Raw genomic sequence first — 21,908 nt, forward strand, 5'->3', positions numbered from 1 at the left:
CATTCCCGCACCCCTGTCATCTTGGAAAGATTCCTAGGACGGAGGAGCAAGGGGACGGAGTGGGGGAGGGGATTGGAGTGGGCACATGGAACCTCTGGAAGGGCCTTGTGCCCTGGGAGGGGAGGAGGGTAGAGACCCCAAGGAGGTTTAAGTTGCTGGGAGAAGCAGCGAGCTGTACCCCCTGGGCAGTCCTTAGAGCCTGGAGAGGCAAACCAGACCCTGGATTCCCCATGTCTCACCTGGGGTCAGAAGAGGAGTATCTACACGGTTTGTTAAGATGTTAGGCCAGGTGACGGGCATGCAGGGTTCTTCCGGCAAAGCATGACCTGATGGCAGCAACATGGCTCCTGGGAGGGGACGGAATCGACTTTCCCACAGCCCAGAGGATCTGGGAGCCAGAGAACATCTCCGATAGAATGCCTTCTGAGGAGGTGTGGACTCGGCCCCATTGTGAACTGGCCTAGGGTCAGGACAAGGGGAGGCACAGCAGCCACTTAGATGGACAGAGAACTGGAGAGCAGAGGGGGATGAAGACGTCCCAGCAATGCCAGTGGGATGGAATATGGATGCCTTCCCAGCCACCATGCCCTGGCACAAAGTGTGCCTTCAGCCTGGTGGAAGAAACACAAACTGACTGCAATTAAGTTCCTACAACCTGATGGAAAAGGGCTGATAATTTGAACTTGTGTTGTTAAAAATACAAATAAATGTATATTTCTTAGACACATGGGGACATTGTGTGAAATTTGGACCCTTCACAGAGGAAAAGGGGGAAGGCCGGGCCTTCCCGGAGCATGGTAATCCTTGGCCATATAACTTCCAGTGCCACATAAGAATGGCAGCCAGGGCAAGAACAGGGATGGGAATGGGGCGGGAGATGGGCTGAGTCATACTGATGAGTTTACAACACAGACTAGCCAAGGTCTATCTGGACCGGAAGTCCATGGTTCTGCCAAGCACTGACTGCATGAGTCACTCAAAAATCCATTTAAAAATCAGGGAGAGTGGGGAGTGACTCTTAGTGGGTATGGATTTTGTTTTGGAGATGATGATGTTCTAAAATTATGGTGAAGGTTGTACGACTCTGAGCATACAAAAAACCACTGACTTACATACTTTAAGTGATGAGTTGTATGGTGTGTGAATTTTATCTCAAAAGGAATACTTGCTTATTGCCAGCACTGTGTTAGCCACTGGATCAACCTCTTAAAGCCATACCTCTGCTGCTGAGAAATGGGGGAGTGAGCTTGGAGGAGGAATAAATGCCACTACAGACATTTCCTGACGAGTAACTGTGGCAGACATTCTTTGGGGAGACATGGGGGTAGAGGCCGCTAATCTCCTTCCTCTTCCTTCCGATCCAGGCCACCTGCAGCCTTTTGGATTGAGGGAACTTAATATTAGGGGAGATGACCTGAAACTGTTGCCAAGAATTCGGCAAGGAAAAATCCATCAGACACCTCTATGTTTTCAGTAGAGGTTCCTCGCACATGGCCAATTAGTCTCAATTAGTTCTTGGAAAACAACATGTAAGCACGGGGAAGTATTGCTCACCAGTGAGGAGCCGGAGCCACTCAGCAGCAGTTGGACAATGCTGGTTCACAAAAGGAACTCTTTCTCAGCCAAATCAAGTTTCAAGTCCAAGTTTCTCCTTTTAAAACCCCAGCTGTCACAGCCTCTGGGGACGTTTCCAAAAGAGAGAGGGACTTCCACTGCCTTGCTGCCTAAGAACCCAACTGGATGAGATGAACCCCTACCCCCGGGCCACTGAACAACCCACCTCTGCTCTGTACCTCAGAGGAGGTAGGAATTACAGGATCAGGTGTGTTTTATTACCTTGGCAGAGATAGACTTGGTAGATTATTTATTATTTCTAAGCAACATCTCCCCAAATCACCTTGTAATTCTTAACTGGAACCCTCACTGTCCCTTGATTGATGTCTCCACATTTTCATCTACACTATAATGGTTCTAATAAGTCTCCTTTTTGACTGAGCCAGTCTATGCTAGACACTGTCCTAAGCACGTTACATGGATTATCTATTTGCCTCCCTACTACCCTTTGAATTAGGTGCTATTATTAATCTCATTTCTGAAAAACACTGAGGACTGGAGAATTGGAGTTGCATTATACTCATTTTGAGTTATGCTCAAGATTGTAAGTGGGAGCTGGATTCAAACTTTGGCAATCTCACCTACTTCATCATCGTCACCATCACCGCCACCACCATCCAAAGGAACTTCTCTGTCGAAGGGGCAATTCCCAACACAGCACATTTTGGATCAGTAGACACCAAGTCTGCTCTCTGGGGATGTAATCATCATTCTCATTTCCCAGTTTGGAAACAGACACATAGGAATGACGATCAAAGACTCAAACCATAGAGCAAGCTGGTGGCAATGCCAGGCTTGGCGGTTTGACTCACCCTATAGTTTCTGCTCATTTGGGAGGCTGCCCCTGCCAGGGAGCCCCAGGAGTGGGGCCACGCGACAGCGATTGGCTAGCCTGGCCTTTCTGAACTTCCCTCCCCACTTCAGGGAAAGGGGGAAAAAAGGCTTTTGTGTGTATTGTGGTGGTACAGAATGCCCAAAGACGGTTCTGCCTACAAAAGTGCATTGTTCAAGTAATTCCACTAGCAGAAATAAGGGAGGGGAATCCAATTAACAGGACGGTATCTCAGATCACTGGATGGGTTCTGTATGCACCCACCTCCCTCCCCTCTCTAGGTGCCATCTCAGAAGTGACCCCTGAAACTGAAAAACCAATCTGCTACCTTTAAGCAGCCGTGAAATGCTCTCAATCTACTTACATTTCCCTTTAATCGCTATGTGAAAAGCCGGGTCCCAATGGCCTCCTCCCAAGGAGACTAACAGGCTGGAGAGAAATTGGACGAGAGAAAAGGTGTCAAATTCCTAAACTGAAATCTGGTTCCTGCCTTTGGAGGAGGAGTTTAATAAGGATATCAAGCAGAGGAAATGCAGATGAGGACACTACAAGTGGGCTCCGTGGGGAGTCATAAAGGGTTCATTCATAAAAAGTTATGTGTCCATTATGCCTGGATTTTCACACACTGCCCTGGGAAAATATGCAACGCGCGGGTTTTCAGAGCAAGATGCATACTTTCACAATCCGCCCTAATCCGCTCTGCCTCCTGCCAAAGGGGCATTGACCTGCCTCCTCCCGGCAGATTTCATGGCATTGACCCCTCCCAGGGACCAACTCGGCCCACACAATGCACTTGTTCCAAACACAAAAGTTCACTAACAACTGCATTTGGAAACATCAGAGCAGGCCAAATAGTTGGCAAAGGAGAACTCCTGCAAATGAAGAATGACGGTTGCAGGCGCTGGGCCATGCCTTGGCTGCAGCACACCCAATACACACACACATCCACACACACACACACACTCACACACTCACTGCAAAAGTGTGAAAAATATGAGCTAAAACAACAAAAAAAAAACCCCCAAAAACCATCACCGACAACGAGGAACAGCAAAAGCCTCATCTAATCAATGAACGTGTAGTCAGAGTTCCCAGGATCTGTGGTGAGAAAATCCTTGTTTCAAGTTTAAGGAAAGGGAACGGCTGGAAATCCGTGTGCCTGTGCCCATTCTCAGGAGCGTGCCTTGGCCCTCTCCAGGGAACTTTAGGAACAGAGAGCTTCCTCCTCCTGAGCTTTCAAAGTCCATCACATTCCCTGGGGGTATAGGGCTGCCAGATTTAGCAAACAAAAATACAGGAAGCCCAGTTAAATTTGAATTTCAGATAAACAATGAATCATGCACTTTATCTGACAGTCCTATAGGGATCTCCTCCTCAGATTCAGCAGCCCCCTCTCCCCATCAGCAGGACATCTAAGTTCTGACCTGATCTCAGTCATTAGCAGGCTGTGTGGCCTTAGTGAGTTGGTCCACACTTGGACAGTGTGGTTTTTCTCATGAAAGTGTGCGATTAAGTGACTCTAAAGTCCCTGCCAGGATGAGTAGTCTGTGATTCCACGTTCTCATGAAACTTCTGCCACACAGCTTCTTCTATTAATTATAAAACAACACTTGAATGCATCCTTGTAAAAGAGCCAAATAATCCAGAAGTGTCCAAACCAAAGCATGAGGCTGCCCCCCAACTTCGTGCTTCCTTGCTCAGAGGTAACCACTTCCAGTTTGATGAGTCCCCTTTCTATGGATTTGGTACTAGACAAGCGCACCTGCACGGACATTTATAGGTAAGTGGGATCAGCCCCTGACCCTCCTCGTGGGAATTCCAAGTCAATAGTCTCCCAGGAATCTAAACTCAAAGACATCTTTGCTGCTGATGCTGGTGTTCAGCCAGGTTTGGGAACCTCTGCTCCTGGGAAAGCAGCCCTCTGTCTTTTTGCTGCACCCAATCAGCACTTCCTAGAAAGCCCCACCCCCTCTGGTGCTAGCACACAGGGCATCGGCTCGCATTGGACAGGAAGCAGAAATCCGGGGCAGGCAGCCTCCATCCTGCTATCAGGTGGCATCACCCATTTGTCCTCCATGGTTGACCTGGTGATCACTTTCTTGGCTTGCCTTCCTGAACCATCAACTACTTGACTGACCCTCCTAACAGTGGTAACCTGGTACCCACTTGGGTCCAGCCAGACCCTCTCTCCCAGTCTATTCTGCCTACCCTAGAATCTGACATGAAGTTGGGCTCGATTCGGCAGTGAAAATCCCCAGCTTAGCTCTTTCCTTCCTGCCTCCGTCTTTAGTCAGCTATCCCAATAGCAGCTGTCTTCAGGCCAGTCACTTGAAGTGTAGTAAGTATGGCTTTTCTGCCCACGTGAAGATAGGCCCGGGACAAAATTCTCACTGAGAACTCAGGCTGCTCCAGCTCAGAAGCCCACCCTGAATAGCATGCTAAGAATGAGGACAGCCCGCTCTCAGCTGAGACCCCCCCCCCCAGCTGGCTCCTTGTGAACCTGCTTCTCTCTCTGGATCTACCATGGGTGACATTCTTGGGCCAAATGATTCCCCTTGTCCATAGTCCCGACTGGTGGGTCCTCTTTATGACGTCATCCTTCCCTGGTCACCCTGAGAGATTTCTCTTCTGGTGACCAATCCTGAGTGAGTTGACCTTTCTCTTTGTGCCACCTGTCCCCTGCCTCCTCATTCAAAGGTCCAAACTGCCTTTTCCTGGATGAGTTCATGCACTGCTCATCTCCCCCAAAGAATACATGCTCATCATAGAAAAATGAGAAAATACAGCTAAACCAAAACCTACAGAACAGATTTTTAAAAAAAAAAATACTCCATCTTCCTGAAATAACTGCTGTGTGTCATTTATTTACATTTCTCATTTTACTTAATACTTATATTGTAGATCACAAAATGATTTCTTCCAGTCGAATTCAGCCTGCACAATGTTTTAGGTAATTTTGTTTTGGGTAATTTGGGTCAAGGATGTTTCCTGTTTAGTTTGCCACACTCCACACCACTTCTTACTTTATTATACCAGCCCCATCTCATTCATTTACACCTTATCTCTCATGGCATCTGATTTTGTAATGACTGCATTTATACACACACACACACACACATACACACACGTATTTTTGTTAAAATGGAATCCTACTGCATACCCTGTTTTGCAACACCTTTTTGTGTAGCAATGCACAAGGAACATCTTTCTGTATAAATAAATAGTCCCCTCCAACTTTATTTTTAATGGCTGGATAGTTTTCCATAGAAAAGATGTATTATAATTTATTCCTCTAACCCCTACTGTTGAATATTTAAATTGTTTTCAATTTTTCCTGCTTCAGTGAACATCCCTGTAGCGAGAGCTTTGCACACTTCTTTAATTAGTTCCCTAGGATAAATGCCAAGAAGTGGAATGGCTGGGTCAAAGAGTATTCGCAATTTTAAAAGCTTTTAACATGTGTGGCCAAATGGAGTGTTGGGAGTTTTACAATGACGCCGACCCTTGAGAGCTTCCTGTGACTCCGGCAGGATGGCCCCTTCCAAACATTAACAGCATTGCAGAGCACATCTGATCACCCTCTCTTAATGTTTTCTGAAGTCAACTCACCCAAAAGGGGGGCTTTTCTCCAGTAACCATCCCGGACCTCCACGTAGTCATACCAGCACAGACGGCTTTTAAACAAATCCATGGATGTGAAGTTTAAGATGATCTGTAAAGAGTTACGGTGAAGTGAGTTTTGGCAGCAAAGCCTGAGGAGTTTTGAAGCTACATCTCGCATACCCGTGTTCTCACGTTACCCTTTAGCATACAGAGCTCTCAGACCACAGTAGGAGTGTCCTCTGAAAAACACACTCACAGGAAACCTCATGACATTAAATAATAAACCTTAAACAGGATGGAGAGTAAACAGAGGAGATGGGTCCTTTGGTTCTGTCTGGGGAATAACTGGAGCTTTTGAAGTCTCCAGGTGGTTTACAGAAAGCAAGATGCATTAAAAAGACTGGCCAGGATGCATTGAGACTGGGGATTTGGAAGGAGGTAAGAGGTCAGTGAAGCTTAGAGATACGAAAAGATCTTAAAACATCATCAATCATTCTAAAGTGTCTGGGGTTAGCCTGAGTGCATCCGAGCACCTCTGCGATCGATGTCCCCTTGGCTGTGACCTCACTCTTCTGAGGTGCGGTGTGTCTAATAGCCTTCCTACAGTTAATCCGTTCACTCCTTCATTCATTCATTCCACCATTGTTAGTTGACCACCTACTGCGTGCCAGTCTGTGTTGGCTAATCAAGACAGAAAGAATTCTTGCCTTTAGGGAGCTCAGAAAGTGAGAGAAGGGTATATATGCCAAACCAATTAGAACGCTGCAGTATAAATGCTGAAAAGACAGGGATGGACAGAGAGTGCATTCTGGGCCCCAAGGAGGGAGAACTCGATCCTGCCTGGGGGTACTGGAGAAGGCTTCTCGGAGGAGGTGGCATTTAACCTAAGGGGAGTAATGGTCCAAGGGGCAGAGAGAGGGCTAGACAGAATTCTGGTGAGAGGGACTGACATGAGTAGAGAAAAGGAGCCATTTGGGGAACTGTACTGTGGGTCCAGCTGAGGTCACAGTGTGTGTGTCTGAAATGAGGGGCAGCAGGGGTGAGGCTGGGGTGGTGAGGTTCAGAGCGCCTGAGAAGGAAGGTTGCAGTTCTTCTGGACATCCTTGAGGCCATTCAGCGGGTGCCTCAGTCCACAAACAGTGGATAGGGCGGGGGCCCTGCGGACTCGGCACACAGGAGCTGCACCCCTGGTCTTATGCCTATTCTCACCTGGGAGGACTTGCTCTCAGTCAGTTCATCCTTTTCTGGCATCTTCACTCTCCCCCCTCCATTTGCCACTTTCTTTTATATTCTTACAGCCCCAGGTCCCTCTAAGTAAACCCTGAGGCTGGAGGGCTGCGGGTCAGAGTTTGTTCTTGTCGTCTGTGGCCCCTCTGCTTTGAACCTCTCCTCTCTGATTGTCACCCATCTGCCTTGCCCCTCCCCGCCATTCTCGCTCCTTGGCGGCTCCTGTCCTCCCTGCTCCCTGTTGTCTGTGAGGGCCCCTCTGCCCTACTGGCTTCCCTGTCTGTGGGTGACCCTCTCACCCCAACCACGCAGTGCTACACGGTGGTGTTATCTCTGCTTTGCCTCTATTGTTCATCTCAGTGCTGGCCGACTTTCTTCCTTTAAGATGTCCATGTCCCTGCTCCAAGCCAGTCTCCCTGCCCCTGCACCGTTCCTGCTGAGATGATTCCTGAACTCCTCCCTGCTGTGCCCCCACCCATGCTGCATACTAGGTCTTCTAGATCAGTCTTGCACTTTTACCAGATCCCTCTATGCTCAGGAAACTTCAGTGGCTCCCTTTGCCCCCATCTCATAAATGAAACTCAGCTTCCTTTCCAGAGCCTCCACCACCCCATCCTATGTGACCTTATTTCCTGGGCACCCTGACCTATCCATGCTGTGGGCCCTCCCAGGCCTTCTCCCTGAGCCCTCCCCTGATCCCCAGATGGACAGGATCTTTCCCTCTTTGGGACTTCCCCCTCTTGCTCTTAGAGCGATTCCAGAGCAGGCGTTCCTAGAGGCAGGCAGACCTGGATTTCTTCTCAGCTCTACCTTTACCAGCTCTGGAATCTTGGGAAAACACCTGTCCTCTTGGGTCTCTAGCTTCCTCATCTGTGAAACAACCCGCACACTGCTGGGCTGTGGAGGGGACTGTGTATAGCGTGTGTGGTCCTATGTCCAGCCCATAACAGGCACTCGATAAATGGCAATTTAAAAAATCCAGCCACACTGAGTGTATGCTTGGTGCGCCACAAACTGGACACACTATGAGCTCTTCTCTCAGCCTGCCTGTCTTGATTGGCATCAAGCGTGTCCACCAGCTCCCTTGTTCAGATCTTAGGACAAGGAGCGCCTTCTTCCACAAGGTCTGTGATCTCCTAGGAAATGAAGGTAGGACTGGAAAATAACAGGCCAGCACATGTCCTGTGTTTTGGAGTGTGTGTGTGTGTGTGTGTGTGTGTGTGTGTGTGTGTGTGTGTGAGATCACTCTTATTTCAAACTAAACCAGTGGTTCCCAATCCAGCTTGTGAATTAGAATCACCTCAGAAGTTAAAAAAATTACGGGTGCCAAGCAAATGCCCCTCCTTCAATTAAATCAGACTCCCTAGGTGTGAAGAGGGGACCCTAACTAAACTCTAAGTCTCTTAAAGACAGAGAATGAAACTTAGATTTCTTTTGTCTCTCCCATGGTGCTGGAGTTCAGGTGCTGGAATTCAGAAATCAGGAAGGGTTCAGTAATCTGTGCTAGCTGGTTGCAATATAATTCTTTAGCCTTTGCGTTTTAAAATTTCAGAAAGGAAATGTTATTACAACTTCCTTGGTAACACATTCACGATCTGAATGAGCGGATAATGATTCAGGCTAATTATTTAAGTGTGTTAGTGAACCATAAAGACCGTAGGGGAAGAGGTGATGAACGAGAGGTGATGCTCAAATCAATCAAGTTTGCTAATTACCAGCAGCTCAGGGGAAGTCCGGGTGAAGCAGAAATGAAATAATTGGTGCTGGAATTTCAACGATATATTATATTCTCCCTGCCCCCAGTCAGCAATAATAATTAAGGCTTGCTGAATCTTATGCAATTCAAACATATCACATAGCCTCTGCTATTCAGGGCAATTCAACAGTTTAGGGATTACCAACTCTCTCCCCTTCCTCCTTCTCCTTCCTGCCTCCCTCTCATCAATGCCTCCTGCAGGCACAGGGACAGCACATCTGCCCAAGGCAGCCAGGTCTGAAGTCTCATAGGCTCAAGATGACAACCACACTGTCATAAATGCTTAGAGTCAGAGGAAGGATGTGTGCATGTGGGTATTATGTATGTGCACATGTGTCTATGTGTGCATGTGAGTGTGTGTGTATATATGAATGCATATTCAAATGTATACTAGCCTGTCCCCTTTGTGGAATATAGGATGATGGTTAAGCATCCAAGCTCTCAGAGTCAAATTGCCTGGGTTCAAATCCCAACTCTGCAAGAAACTGAGCGCCCTTAGGCAAGTCTGTTTTTTTTTACCTACAAAATAAGTGAGGTGATAGCACCTGTCGCATTAAGTTGTCATGAGGATTAAATGAGAGACTCCACAGGCTATGCTGGGACCAGTGCCCAGCCCGTAGAAAATGCTCACAGTGATTCCTCGCCATTATTTCTCTCCAGTTATCACAACATGTTTACGTTAACGTTTAAATGGACATTTTTAAAAAGCCATGACTTAGGAATACCTGAAGATTAACTACAGGCTCCAGAAAATCCAACATCCCCCATAGCATCTCCACCTGTAAGTTTTTCACTCAGCCACTCATTCACCCACACATCTATTCAACAAATACTTAACGTGTGACCTGTGCCCATGGGCTGTGTTGGGTGCTGGGGGTGCTGTGTTGGGACCTGGGGGTGAACCATGTCTGTGCTCAGTGAGTTTAGGGTCTAGAAAGGGAGCAGCCCAATAAGCCAGCAGTCATGATACCGTGAGACAAGCTGCGGCAGGTGTGACTGTAGGGAGCTAGACTCAAGGGGCAGAGAGGACATTTCAAAGGCAGCTGCATCTAGGCTGAGACAGCCTGAAGAACCCCTGGGTTTGTAGAGAGGTGTAGGGAAGAAAATACAAACTTCGAGGTGCAGAAGCCCCAGTTCCCAGTTCTGTACCTTCCTGTGAATGTGGGCAATTTTTTAAATGTCGGAGCCTCAGATTCCTTGTTTACATGGTGGATATAAGGAGATGTACCCTGCAGAGCAGTCAAGAATATACCACCCTTGGACCAGGGCTCAGCTTTAGAGGGTCACAGAATCTTCAGAACTGAAGGAATGTGCCCGCCCAGAGCTTGCCCAGCTCCTAGACTGCACTCCAGGAGCCCAGGACACTGAATTCCCTGTTCAAATAGCTCTGAGGACACTTCCAGGGTGTGCAAAGACCTCTACGTGGATCCACCCTCCCAAGAGTGGACAGTACACCTGGCCAGTCCACCTCTACTGGAGGGGGAGCCAAAGAACAGCTGTTTGCAAGGTAGGAGTGGAAGGTGCTTGGGATCGTGGGCTGGGGTGTCACCATGGGTGCTCCCAGGTGGAACGGGGGCTGGGAAGAGGAGCAGGGTCCAGCTGTGGTTGGGGCTAGCTCTCCCCACAGTGCAGCCTTCCACAACAGCACTCCGAGGTGCCAAGAAATTCTAAAGTGGATCCTCGCCTTCCAGGGCATTCTAATGGTGTATTTATCAAAGTAGGAGGGTAGAGCCTACTTTGTTTAACCAACTGTGAGCTTGATTTATAACTTATGTGGACATTTAGGACATAGGCTTCCATTTGTGTGTAGGAGACTGGTAGAAAAGTCCAGAAATCATGAATGTAAGCAAGCTAGCACAGTGACTGGCACACAGTAGGTGCTCGTAACATAACAGCTGTTATTGCTACTATTAGGAATACCAATTCCTCACACCTCGCCCCACTCAAGGAATGCCCTGTCATTTCTTGAGATGGTTTCACGCCTACCTTTTCCCCCGGAGTGACCGATATCCTCCAGACGCAGTGGGAATAAGAAGGGTAGCCATTCGGGAAACCAGGTGCGGAAAAGTTTCCTGTTGTGTCCTGCAGGGTCTCCCCACACGCTGCACAAGTAAAATGACAAGTGTGATTCAGGCAGGCACACACGCTTCCTGCCCAGCAACTCCCTGGACAGGGCTGCTGAACTAATTCGCCCCTTTGCCAGCCTAAGTCCTTGGAACACCTTGGCAAAAAGCACATCAGGCAGATTGACATTTTTCTAGCTAATAAAAGCAAAAATCGGGCTAGGGTGCTCCTAGTAACACCCCAGGGGTTTCTTCTGAGGCTCTCAGGATTGAGCCCAGCTTAGAGCTGGGCTTGAATCTCGGCTCTCCAGCTGGCTGTGTGGTGGTGGGCAAATCTCCCAGTCTTGCTGGGCCTTAGTTTTCTTATCTGTGAAATGGGTGAGACCTACCTAGAGGGTTAATGAAATCATCTGCATGACATGAAATGGATCAGCACAGTGCTTGGCACATAGTGGGTGTTTCATTCATAGTAGCCATGATAATGACCACTAATGACATCCGTGGCAGAGAGAATACGGAAGTGCAAGGAGGTGAAGCAAAAAGAAAAAGAAACGTTTTGAAACTTATTTCAGCTATTTGAATCCTGTCTCTTCTTTCTCTGCTCCCTACCTCTGAAAGAGAGATGGAATAGTCAAGGAAACAGAGGAAAATGACCAGAGGCACAGGAAGCTGGAATATTCTGCAGTAGGCTATTCTGCCCCTGAATGTTGGATGGTTGCCTGGAGCCTAGAACTTAGTCCTATGTATGCAAAGCACATTTCCCCTAATTGGTCCTCAAGGGGAAAAAAGGTATCTGTATGCATAAGCTTGGAAGCTGCAGGTTTCATATCCCCTCACCCTTGGGGATTCAGATCCCAAAGACAGGGACATTGGTTTGCTGAGCACCCTCCTCTCACGGGCCACCTCCAAGGTGTGGGAAACGAGCGTCCTTAGCTCCTTTTCCTACGTTTAATTCAACCTCTGCAGAGCAACCACCTTCACTTTCAGCTACTACTTGAAACTACTTGAAGATGCAGTTTTTGGAGCTGCAGGAAGGGATATGGGGAGAACAGCCCATCGTCAGCCTCAGGAAATCCTGGATATCGGGGCTTCAGTATCACGTTACCGAACAACTGCCAGGCATCATGAGGATTATGCCCAGCAGTCAACACCCCCGAGGGTTCCATGGAAATTACTTTAGAATAATCATCAACATTCTGCAAGAACAGATATATGACTGTATGGCTCCATGGTATTTACCAGCTGCCTGGAATCCTTTTGGGAAGTAAGAGGCATATACATTTATAACTAAAGAAATACTGTGGCATTTCCCAGGGAATGCTATAAGGTTTCTCTTTCAATTCAGCAAGGTTATGTGATATGTGTGTTCTGTATTTCAGCCCTAACACGCCCCCAGATGACTAATAGCTGGATGGACATATTTCCTAGAGTTTCATGATGGAGCAGTCCCACACGGTCCTTTGCATGCCCTGTCCTTTGCACAAGAGCTGGGGCAACCAGAGGCCTTTTCTGCGCAGGTTCAGGACACAGATGGTCTAGGGAGCTCCCAGAACAGCAGCCTGGGAGGGAAGTGGCACCGACCCATAGGGACTGAGCATGGCCGTGCCTTTGAGAGTGAGCCAGCAGTATGTTTAAAAAATAAAGAGTGATAGCCCAGTTTTCTAAGATGACCCCTAATTCAAATACTCTGTCCCATGATCAAACTGTGTGTCTGGTCTGGGAGTTTGGAAAAGATTACTGGACCTGTTGGTAATGGAATTTCCTTCTTCCTCCCCAAACCACCGAATTGCCTTATCTCCCATCACAGGTAAAAACTTGGCTACTGTAAACTAATGCTTTGCACTGAAGCTCAGCAGCTTAAAGGGGCCAACGTGAGCTACCCCCAGGGCAGCCAGGGGGTGTGTTGATGCTGAAGCCAAGGGGATGGAAGCAAAGAGGGCAAACTCAAGGGGTGGGGGTCTCTGAACTGGCAGAGAAGCAGGTATCTGCTCGGGTCCAGTGTACTGTCCAGTATTCAATGGCAGCATATCGTCCACTGACCAGCACCTTGGACAACTTGGAGAGCCCATGATCATAGAAATGACCTCATTTACACTCTGAGACTCCCTCTGCCTTCCAGTATTTGGGAAGCTGGCTTCAACCCTTCCAAAACATTCTCCTTCACTCTTTGCCTTTCTGCAAAACCTCTGTTCTTTTTCTTTCTTCTTCTTTTTTTTTTAACCCTCTGTTCTTATTTGGCCAAACCCACATCCCCTACTTGCATAGAAAGAAGAAGGCTTTTTACCACTACGGGATGCACCATGCACTGGACTCCAGTTCACTGTTGTTCCACTATGCCTTCTTCTCTTCTGAACATCAGAGCTGTGCCAGAGAATTCCCAAGCTTCCCACAAGTTAAGCTGTGGGCTCTAAAATCTGTTTTTTGCTTCATGACTTGTAACCACTCCACCACTTGGGCTTTCTGCACTGCCTAGCTCCTCCTAACAGCAGCACACCAGGAATCATAGCTGCCAAGGGGGACACTCTTCGCGTCCTCCAAGTTGTCTTCCCAGCATGGGAGAAGTTTGCAAACAGTGGTGAGCTGTCTCTGTGGGTGCTATGGAGACCCAGGGAACGCCCGTGATTCACAGTTACCTGGGCATTTGTACAGCTTCCTGGCTTGAGCTATGTCTCCCTGACTGAGCCGCACGCGCTGGCCAATGGTTGGCCTGACACCATTGTCGTCTCGACGGGGGAGGATGGTGTCTAAGAAAACTCCTCTGCAGAAAGAGAAGAGAGAGAGAGAAAGGAGAGTGAAAGTCAAGGGGGTCCGCCATGGGTGCAGGGATTTAGAGTCCATTTCCTCGTCCACAACCCCATCAACATTCCTACCCCCTGGCCGGCTCCCCCAGGCTGGCATCACTGCAGAGGTTTCCTTCCCTCATGCTGGCATGTTAGCATTCCATTTCATTAGCTGCCTGCTCCCTTTCCAATGGGAAAATGACTCTGCCAAGTTTAAAAATATGCCCTGGCCCAGTGGCCCTGAGGGCTTCCTTACTGAAGTGTACAGAGCATTTTCACAAAGCCCCTGACAGGTCCAGGCCCCAGGCCCCCACGCTGCACAACTGCAGGGAGCACTATTCAGAGAGACTACTGTGTGAGTGGCGCCCTCTGGAGTTGTGCAGCGGACAGTACGGAACATGGATAAGTCTTGGAGAGGCTCCAGAGAGAGCTTGGGAACCAGTAGAGTGTGAGATTCTCAGGGGCTGGTCAGCAAGTGCTGCTTGATGAATTGGTGAATAAAGGAGATCAGGGTTTGGGGGGCCTTGCTGGCAAGAGGGATAATCAGATGGAAAATGAGATGAACGCAGAGAACAGGAGGTAGTCAAGAAAGCCCTGGCCCAGAGATTTCTACGTAAGGCCTGACTCTGCCACCTCGGTGAGCTTGGACAAGTCCTTTCCCTCTCTGAGCCTCAATTTACCCCTCTGAGTGATAAGAGATTGGCTGAGATGGTCCTGGCAGCCCCTTCTAACTTTAACATCTTATTCTGCTCCAACGTGAATGAAATCTAAAACGAGCAAGGCAGACAAATGGTCACCAGGATGCCTGGTGTGTACCGGCCCAGTTCTCACCTCCATGTGGTGTGCGAGTTTTACTCCCCGCCTAGCCTCCCATTCTGCTTCCAGACCCCTGATTTGGGACCTCTCCAGCGGGGTAGCACCTTCCCTTGAAACACTGTCTCCAGTTACCACCGGATTCCTTTCCTTCCCTTCTTAACTCAAGCTCTGGATATAACTGTCTCCATTCTCTGTCTGGCAGCCTCACTCTCCATGGCTTAATCCAATTGCAGTCTGACCTTGCCCTCGGTGGGCACCAGTCACCGACCAACTGGCAAGTCGGAAGGACCCTTGTCAATGCTCATCTGCCCTCCCTGGAGCACTGCCACCTTTGCGGGCCCCTCCCTCCCCGGACTCCCTTCTCCCTGGTTCCCGAGGCACTGCTCTCTCTCTCTGAACAGTAAGATAGGATCTACTTCTTCTGTTTCCCTGGAAGTGCTATCCCTCGGTTTCCTCCCCCACCTTCTCCCTCCTCTCTCCTGCTCCACCTGCTCCTCTGGGTTTTAACCACCACCTATATGCTGACAGTGAATTCCCTGGTTCCAGCCCCAGAACCATTTGCTAAGACAGATACCTCATGACCCCACCCTGTGCTGTCCTACGGAGCACTTACATCCAACTCCTTCACAACCTAGTGCGTTCCCTCCTCCTGCTTCTTCCACGAACCTGTCTCCTGAGACTGAATCTGAAGGTGCCTTTGGCTCTGTTCTCTCCCTCCCACCCCCTTGTCGGAACCAGGAACCAGGTCCTGTCCTCTGTACATTCCTTGAACCCATGCCCTCCTCCTCATCCTAGAACACTGCCTTAGTAGTCAGCATCCCCTTCCTGCACTCTTTCCAGTAGCTTCTCAACTCCCTCCTATAGACTCAGCCACCTCTGCTTGCCCCTCAACAAGGCTGCCGTGTGATCATTCTGAAACACAACGGTAGGCATGTGCCCACTCTGCTTAGAAGCCTTCACCGACTTCCTATCACCACCTGGGTCTCCAGGCCTGGCTCACTGGCTTCTGCCTTCCTCTCCTGACACTTCCACCTCACTTGTTATCATAAGCAACCTCATTCTCCTGCTGGCCCCAAACATGCCCTTAGACAAGCTGTCCTCTGCCAAAGCTGCCGACACCCCATCTCCTCGCCCACTGCAAACTCCTGTTCATTCTCCAAAACCCAGTCAGATGGCTTTCCCTCTTAAAAGTCTTCTGCAAGCCCTTTCTACCCCTCGCATCCTGAGGGAATCACTCCCTCCTCTGGGTCTTATCCATCTAGCCTCTTATCATACTTTATTGTCCTTTTCAGGGTGATGGTAACTGTCTTCTCTCCTAAACAGTAAGTTCCTCCAGCAGAGAGACTGGGTCTCTCACCTCTATGCCCTCAGGGACTGGAGCACAGCAGACCTCAAGAAATGCTTCTTAGATTAAATTATGCAGCCAAGATAGGACACCGTCATCAAAAGGTTTTGCAAAACAGTTATTAATACTCAAAAGGAAATGGGTAAAAATGCTTGTACCTAGTTATTAGCTGCTCTCTCCTTTCTCTCCTCTCTCTCAAACATTTCCTTTTCCCTAAGTCCTACACTACCTTGGAAAATATAGCTTATCCCTAGTACTTCCCTTTCATTCTTGTGTATACTTTTTTCCTAAATCAGATTCTAGGCTCACTAACTTCACAACATCAGCACACAGGAGTCTGGATGGTCTGCACATGTCCTCCTTAGCACGCTCTCCCCAGCTTTTAACCAGCTGGCCTGTTGCTCTCTAACTCCCATTGTCTCATCTCTGGGTCCCTGAGAGCAACTCCTATGGGATCCTGGGTCTCCCTCACTGACTTCACCAAGTTTTACACCACAAGTGATGACGCTACGTAAGATTCTAAATTCAATCACCTGTGAATCTAAAAATGGGTATTTCTGCCCTGACATAAAATGTGTTCACTTGTAACTGTTTTCTTGATTCCCCTGGAGGAAGACATTTTACTGCACAAAATGCAAGGCTCCAGACAATCTCCTGGCCACTCAGGCTAACTGACCCTGTGGAAGACCGCTCCATGTAGGCGACTCAACCTACTGAGTGTTTACAGGACCTTCCTATGTGCCAGGCCCTGGCTGGACACCAAATGTACCATCTCATTTAATCCTCATAACACCCTAGGAAGCAGGTGCCATTGTCATCAGGGTTCCTCTCTGGAGGTGAGAAAGCCAAGTTGGCAGAGCCTAGAGATTCACCCAGAGAACAAAGCGAGTAATGGGGAGCCAGCCCTGGAACTGAACACAGGCCGGTATGGAGCCAGCCTCCTGGCATCTTCCTCCATCCAGTCAGAAACAGGCCTTCATGTGTGTGAGACACACGATAGACTTGGGAAGCTTGGCGACTCCAAAAACCAAAGCAGCAGGAATCACCTCGGCTCACACTCAGCTCTGTGGGCTGAGACTCCTTCCCTGACTGGTCCCTGAGCCGCCAGCACAGCGGTGGGCCCTGGAAAATGTTTACTATAAGAGACGTCCCCTGTGTAAACCCCCGCAGTTACAGCCCCCCTTTTATGTAGGACAACTCTTAGCACTGACATTCTGCTAAACTAAGAAGGGGTTTGGCAGATGCCCTTGGGGAATAAAACTGTCAGCTCTGAGTTCTCCAAACAAAGAAGCCCCTGTACCAGAGAACTGTCTCCTCATCTCTTGGACACTTGCCCGACAAAACCTCCAAAGACACCACTCCCCACAGCCTGGGTCTAACTAAGGGGAGGAGGCAGGAACTGCCATAAACTAGAGGGAATAAAGTTGGAAGCAGACAGTTGTAAAGACACACGAAGACTGGGTTTCCCAGCAGCAGGACTAGCATTTGCCTCTTAGATGAGCAAGGGTCCTACGGGCCATTTTCTGCTCCTTTACAGAATCAAAGGCGATGTGCAGGGTTAGCTCCAGGGGATCTGTGACCAAGAGTAATGGCATGAAGTTAGAAGGGGGGAGAATTTGACCAAAAGTGGGTCAAGTAAAAACACCATGGATAAATGGCCCCACTGAACAAAGCAGTTTTCTGAAAAATCCATGCAGAAAATTGGCATAAAGGACAATGCTACAAAATAGATTTGCTGAAACCATTCTTGACTCTGGAGCAAGGGTGTGAAGGCAGCTGCCGTAGATTATTAAAATAACACATTGTGCCTCCTGATACCCACATCCCCTTGTAACACGAAGTTGCAACTCCTCCCATTAAGAGGTAGAATCTATTTCTTCATCACTTGAGTCTGGGCTGGCCTTGTGTCTTGTTCTGGTCAATAGACTGCGACAGAAGTGATGTCATGCACGGTCTAGAGCCTGAGCCTTAAGAGTCTGGCAGCTTCCCAGCTTGCCCTCTGAGTTCCCAAGCAGTGAACAGCCCAGCCTAGCCTACTTGGAGGGTGGGAGACCACATGGAGGAGAACCGAGGGGCCCCAGTGCACAGGCAGCACCATGGCCAGACATGGCACCAGCCATCATCCAACCTGACCGCACTATCAGGTGACTATCACTTCGAGAGTGATCCCAGGCAAGACCAGAGAAGAACGAATCAGAAGGACCCACAACGTCATAAAAAGTAAGTTGTTGTGAACTGTTAAATTTGGAGCTAGATAATTCTGCTGCAATTGATGACATCATGGTACCAGAAGGGGAGTCTGCCCCCCCGCCAACACCTTCAGGTGCTCTGCCCCTACCTAGCTGCCCATCACACTGTGTGCTGCCCCCTCGCCAATCTCCCTTCTAGGGGTTCTGGGTGCTTTTGATGAGGAACTATTGTTTTGTAGGTTTTGCCCATGGATTTCCACTGGTCTGTGCTGATAAAATGCTTCACATTGACAACAGTGCTAAAATGGTTACGCACTGAGGGGCAAAAGGAATTGTATTATGGATTAGAAATTACAGAAAAAATAGAGAATTTTTTTTCTTGAAAGACAAGAAAAGAAATGTTGGTGCCAGAAGACAGTCTGTCTGCATTCTTGCCTTGGCCTCTGGCTTTAGAGCTTTGCACCATAATGCACACAACAGGCACAGAGAAGGAATGTAGTTTCTACAACCCTTTAGTAGTAATTTGTCCAAAAGTTCCTGCACAGGAGATACTTGTAGATTCCCCTTAATGAAGTGACCACTGCATTTATAGCTGGAAAGAACAGCAATGAGGCTGATGGCCATTTCTTCCCTTAACATCCTCTTCTAGTCGTCAGCACTGCAGGTCTCCCTGTCTCTTCTGACTCATTCATTAATTTATTCATTTGACAAATATCTACAGAATAGCTGCTCTGTGCCAGGCACCGTGTTGGGTGCTGGGGACTAGAAGAGAATGAAATAGTCTCTATCCTCAGAGATCTCAGTCTGGTGAGGGAGAGGGGAAGGCCAAAGATACATATTAATAAATAGATTTAAAAGAATAATTAATAGATATGGTATAAAGCAATACAAAGAGTTTTGAAGCTATAAAAACAAGACCCAAGGTATAAGCTTCTCACTAGGGCCATCTTGAAAAAATCAATAAGTTGGCTCTCTGCACCCCCTGGGGATGATATGAGGCAGGCTGGCTATTCCCTGCATCAGTTCCCAAACCTGTGAGTCAGCCCAGCCCCCACACCCAAGCATCTCACCTCTTTCATCAGCAGAATGGGCTCTCATCCTACCTCCCACACCCCCAGAGTAGGTCCCTCAAAGTCTCAGTTTCCCAGCGTGCCAAAGAGGAAGCCTCAGAATTCCATATGGCAATGAATGTGATCATGTCTGGCCATCCCTCACCCATTCTGATTAGGAAATGTTGAAATGTTTGAGCTGGAAGGGGCTCAGAACATCTAGTCCAGGTCTCTCACCAGGGAACCGAGGCTCAGGGAGGTGATTTGACACCACACACAGCTGCCTCTAACTACTGTCTAGACTTCCCTCAACAGCCAGGTACATGGGAGAGCTAGTACTAGAATCAGCGATTTCTTCATCATGTTGTATTGCCCCTGACTCTTCTGATAAAGAGAACAGGGCAGGTCATTCCCATGCCAGTTGTTCAAAGATGCTGACTTCAACCCAACTCCACGCATTAGAGCTCTGGAGAGCGCCTGCCTGGCTCAGAATTTGTGACGCCGAGGCATGGAGGATCTCTGCCATGGTTCTGCGACCTCATCAACGGGGTGCTTTCAGCAGCCTTATCCAAGAGCCATGCAGCCAGGTAGTTTCCCTTTCACTCCCAAGAGCTGCGTGTCTCCTGAACGAATGGTTTCCTTTGATCTTCATGGACATAGAAACTCATGAAATGGATCGATTCCTTCTTTGCTGTGACTTGCTAGGAAGCACAGGGCAGGATTTGCTGTCCACACCACACACCAACAAAGGGTTCATAACGTTCTGGCATATATTCTAAACACCAAATTGATTCCAAGCTTCCACTTAGCTACCTGCCCTTATTTTTCCCCTGTCCCCCATCCCCAAGTTTCCTCATCTAATTTTTCTTGTATAGATTGGGAATCACTTCAAATCTTTTAAAAAATTATTAAATAAATAATTTAATAGCAAACAAGGTGGTTTTAGGAGGAGACTGAAGGGGAAAAATGCCAAGAGAGAAAATATCTGCCCTGTGATTAACTCAAGAATGGAAAGACCTACAAAACTGGGACTAGTAGGGGAAAACTTCTATATACAAAACACTTCCACGATCTGGAAGCGAGGGCAATATGAAAAACAATTAACACTGGGTCCAGCGCAGCACTAACTCATCAAAACAGACCCTGCTGATGCCAGCTGTAAATAACTGGTCTGAATGTGCTTGGGGATACCAGCTACCATCATGTGTGACCAGCATGTGTGACTTGGATTTTTGTTCTCACTCTGACCCCAGCTACCTGCGTGCCCTCGAGCTGGCTGGAGCCTCATTTTCTTCACCTCTAATGAAAAATGAATCCATGACTTACCACCCTCCCAGCTCAGACAGTCTAGCTTCCAGCAAACCACATCTCTTCTAAGTGGACTGGTAAGTGCCACCATGCTTACATCAAGGTCGTGCTTTAGAAGAGTCCCCTACCCACTGGAAATTTTACACAAAGCCGCTAAATTATTATCCCAGCTAACCTCTCGATAATTTCCCTTTTCCAGTTTGCTGCTTGTGACAGGAGGGCAATGATGGAACACCAGCTTCACAATGGGATTCAATCTTATTAGTGGGAACCTGATTAGATTATATTTCACTGCAGCCCAGAGGCCACTGAATTTCAAGGACAGACACGCCAACTGTGCTAGGAGCATGCAGAGACCTGCTCTCCGCAGACCTCCAGGAATCCGACCCAGGCCTGCGGCAGGCACAGTAAAACACAGACGATGCATAACTGTAGATTCCGACCTTGAGAAGGTGTTCCGGGCGTAGTGCATGATGCTGTCAAAGTCGTACGTCTCTCCCAGAGAGCTCACTTCCCCAGCTTCCATTTTTAAGAAATTATACTCCTGACCTGTGACACAACACTCTGTTAAGGCCTTTGAAAACCAAGGCAGTCACCTGAAAGGAGGCAGAGGGGGGAGAAGGACGACCCATAGCAACTTCCGAGAGCTCTGTTAGCCCCATCAGTCAAACGACAGATGTGGTGGTGGTTCTTGCTGTTGGTTTTAACAGACTGGAAATTTGAAACTTAGAACAGCATACGCTGTCCCAACCCCACCACCCAACACTCCTCCCAAAATGCCACTCAGAAGACTTAAACTAAGTCAGTAGATAGATTAGTTATCAATCTGATTGCTCAGAAAACATTTTTTAAAAAAATCTCTAACACTGCTATTGAAGGAACACAAGAAAACACATCAGAGTTATGTTAAATCCCAAATTGAGAATTCAGACTGGAAAGCATTTTTAAGGCAATTGTATTGTTCACCCAGCTACTTTCACGTTCAATATGAATTTCTGTATAAAATTGTTTAACAGGAGGAGGTTTTTTTTTTTTTTTTTTTCAGTTTATCCGCCTTGGGATAGGTGGAAATACTGGTTTTATGTGTACTTGTGTCCTAATTATATTTCAGTTTCAAAAATATGTGTTGCCTTTATCAGCAAAAATGAGTTTTAAAAAAGCAACCAGGAGAACTCTTTTTTTGGCTTCTCAGCTTTGATGCTGCAACAGTGTTCTGGTCAATTCTGTTCCTGTTAGGAAATGGAGTTGGATTTCATCGTCCTTTACAACATGGAAAGTCATTTCACTTCTGCTCTCACCTACAAGCTCTGGCAGATGACCTCCCAG

General features: G+C 48.0%; 1 protein-coding gene across 1 annotated transcript in view; it reads right to left on the bottom strand.

Moving 5' to 3' along the window:
* The window catches only part of TLL2 (tolloid like 2), a 118,714-nt gene that overhangs the window by 24,791 nt on the left and 72,015 nt on the right, over positions 1–21,908 (bottom strand). Inside the window, exons 7-10 of the mRNA XM_010974377.3 lie at positions 21,026–21,131; positions 13,729–13,853; positions 11,019–11,134; positions 6,056–6,158 (exon numbers count right to left, since the gene is read on the bottom strand). Coding sequence (XP_010972679.3) covers positions 6,056–6,158; positions 11,019–11,134; positions 13,729–13,853; positions 21,026–21,131 — 450 coding nt within the window. The remainder of the gene's footprint in view (positions 1–6,055; positions 6,159–11,018; positions 11,135–13,728; positions 13,854–21,025; positions 21,132–21,908) is intronic.

This window comes from Camelus dromedarius, chromosome 8 (assembly GCF_036321535.1).
Source record: "Camelus dromedarius isolate mCamDro1 chromosome 8, mCamDro1.pat, whole genome shotgun sequence".
NCBI lineage: Eukaryota > Metazoa > Chordata > Mammalia > Artiodactyla > Camelidae > Camelus > Camelus dromedarius.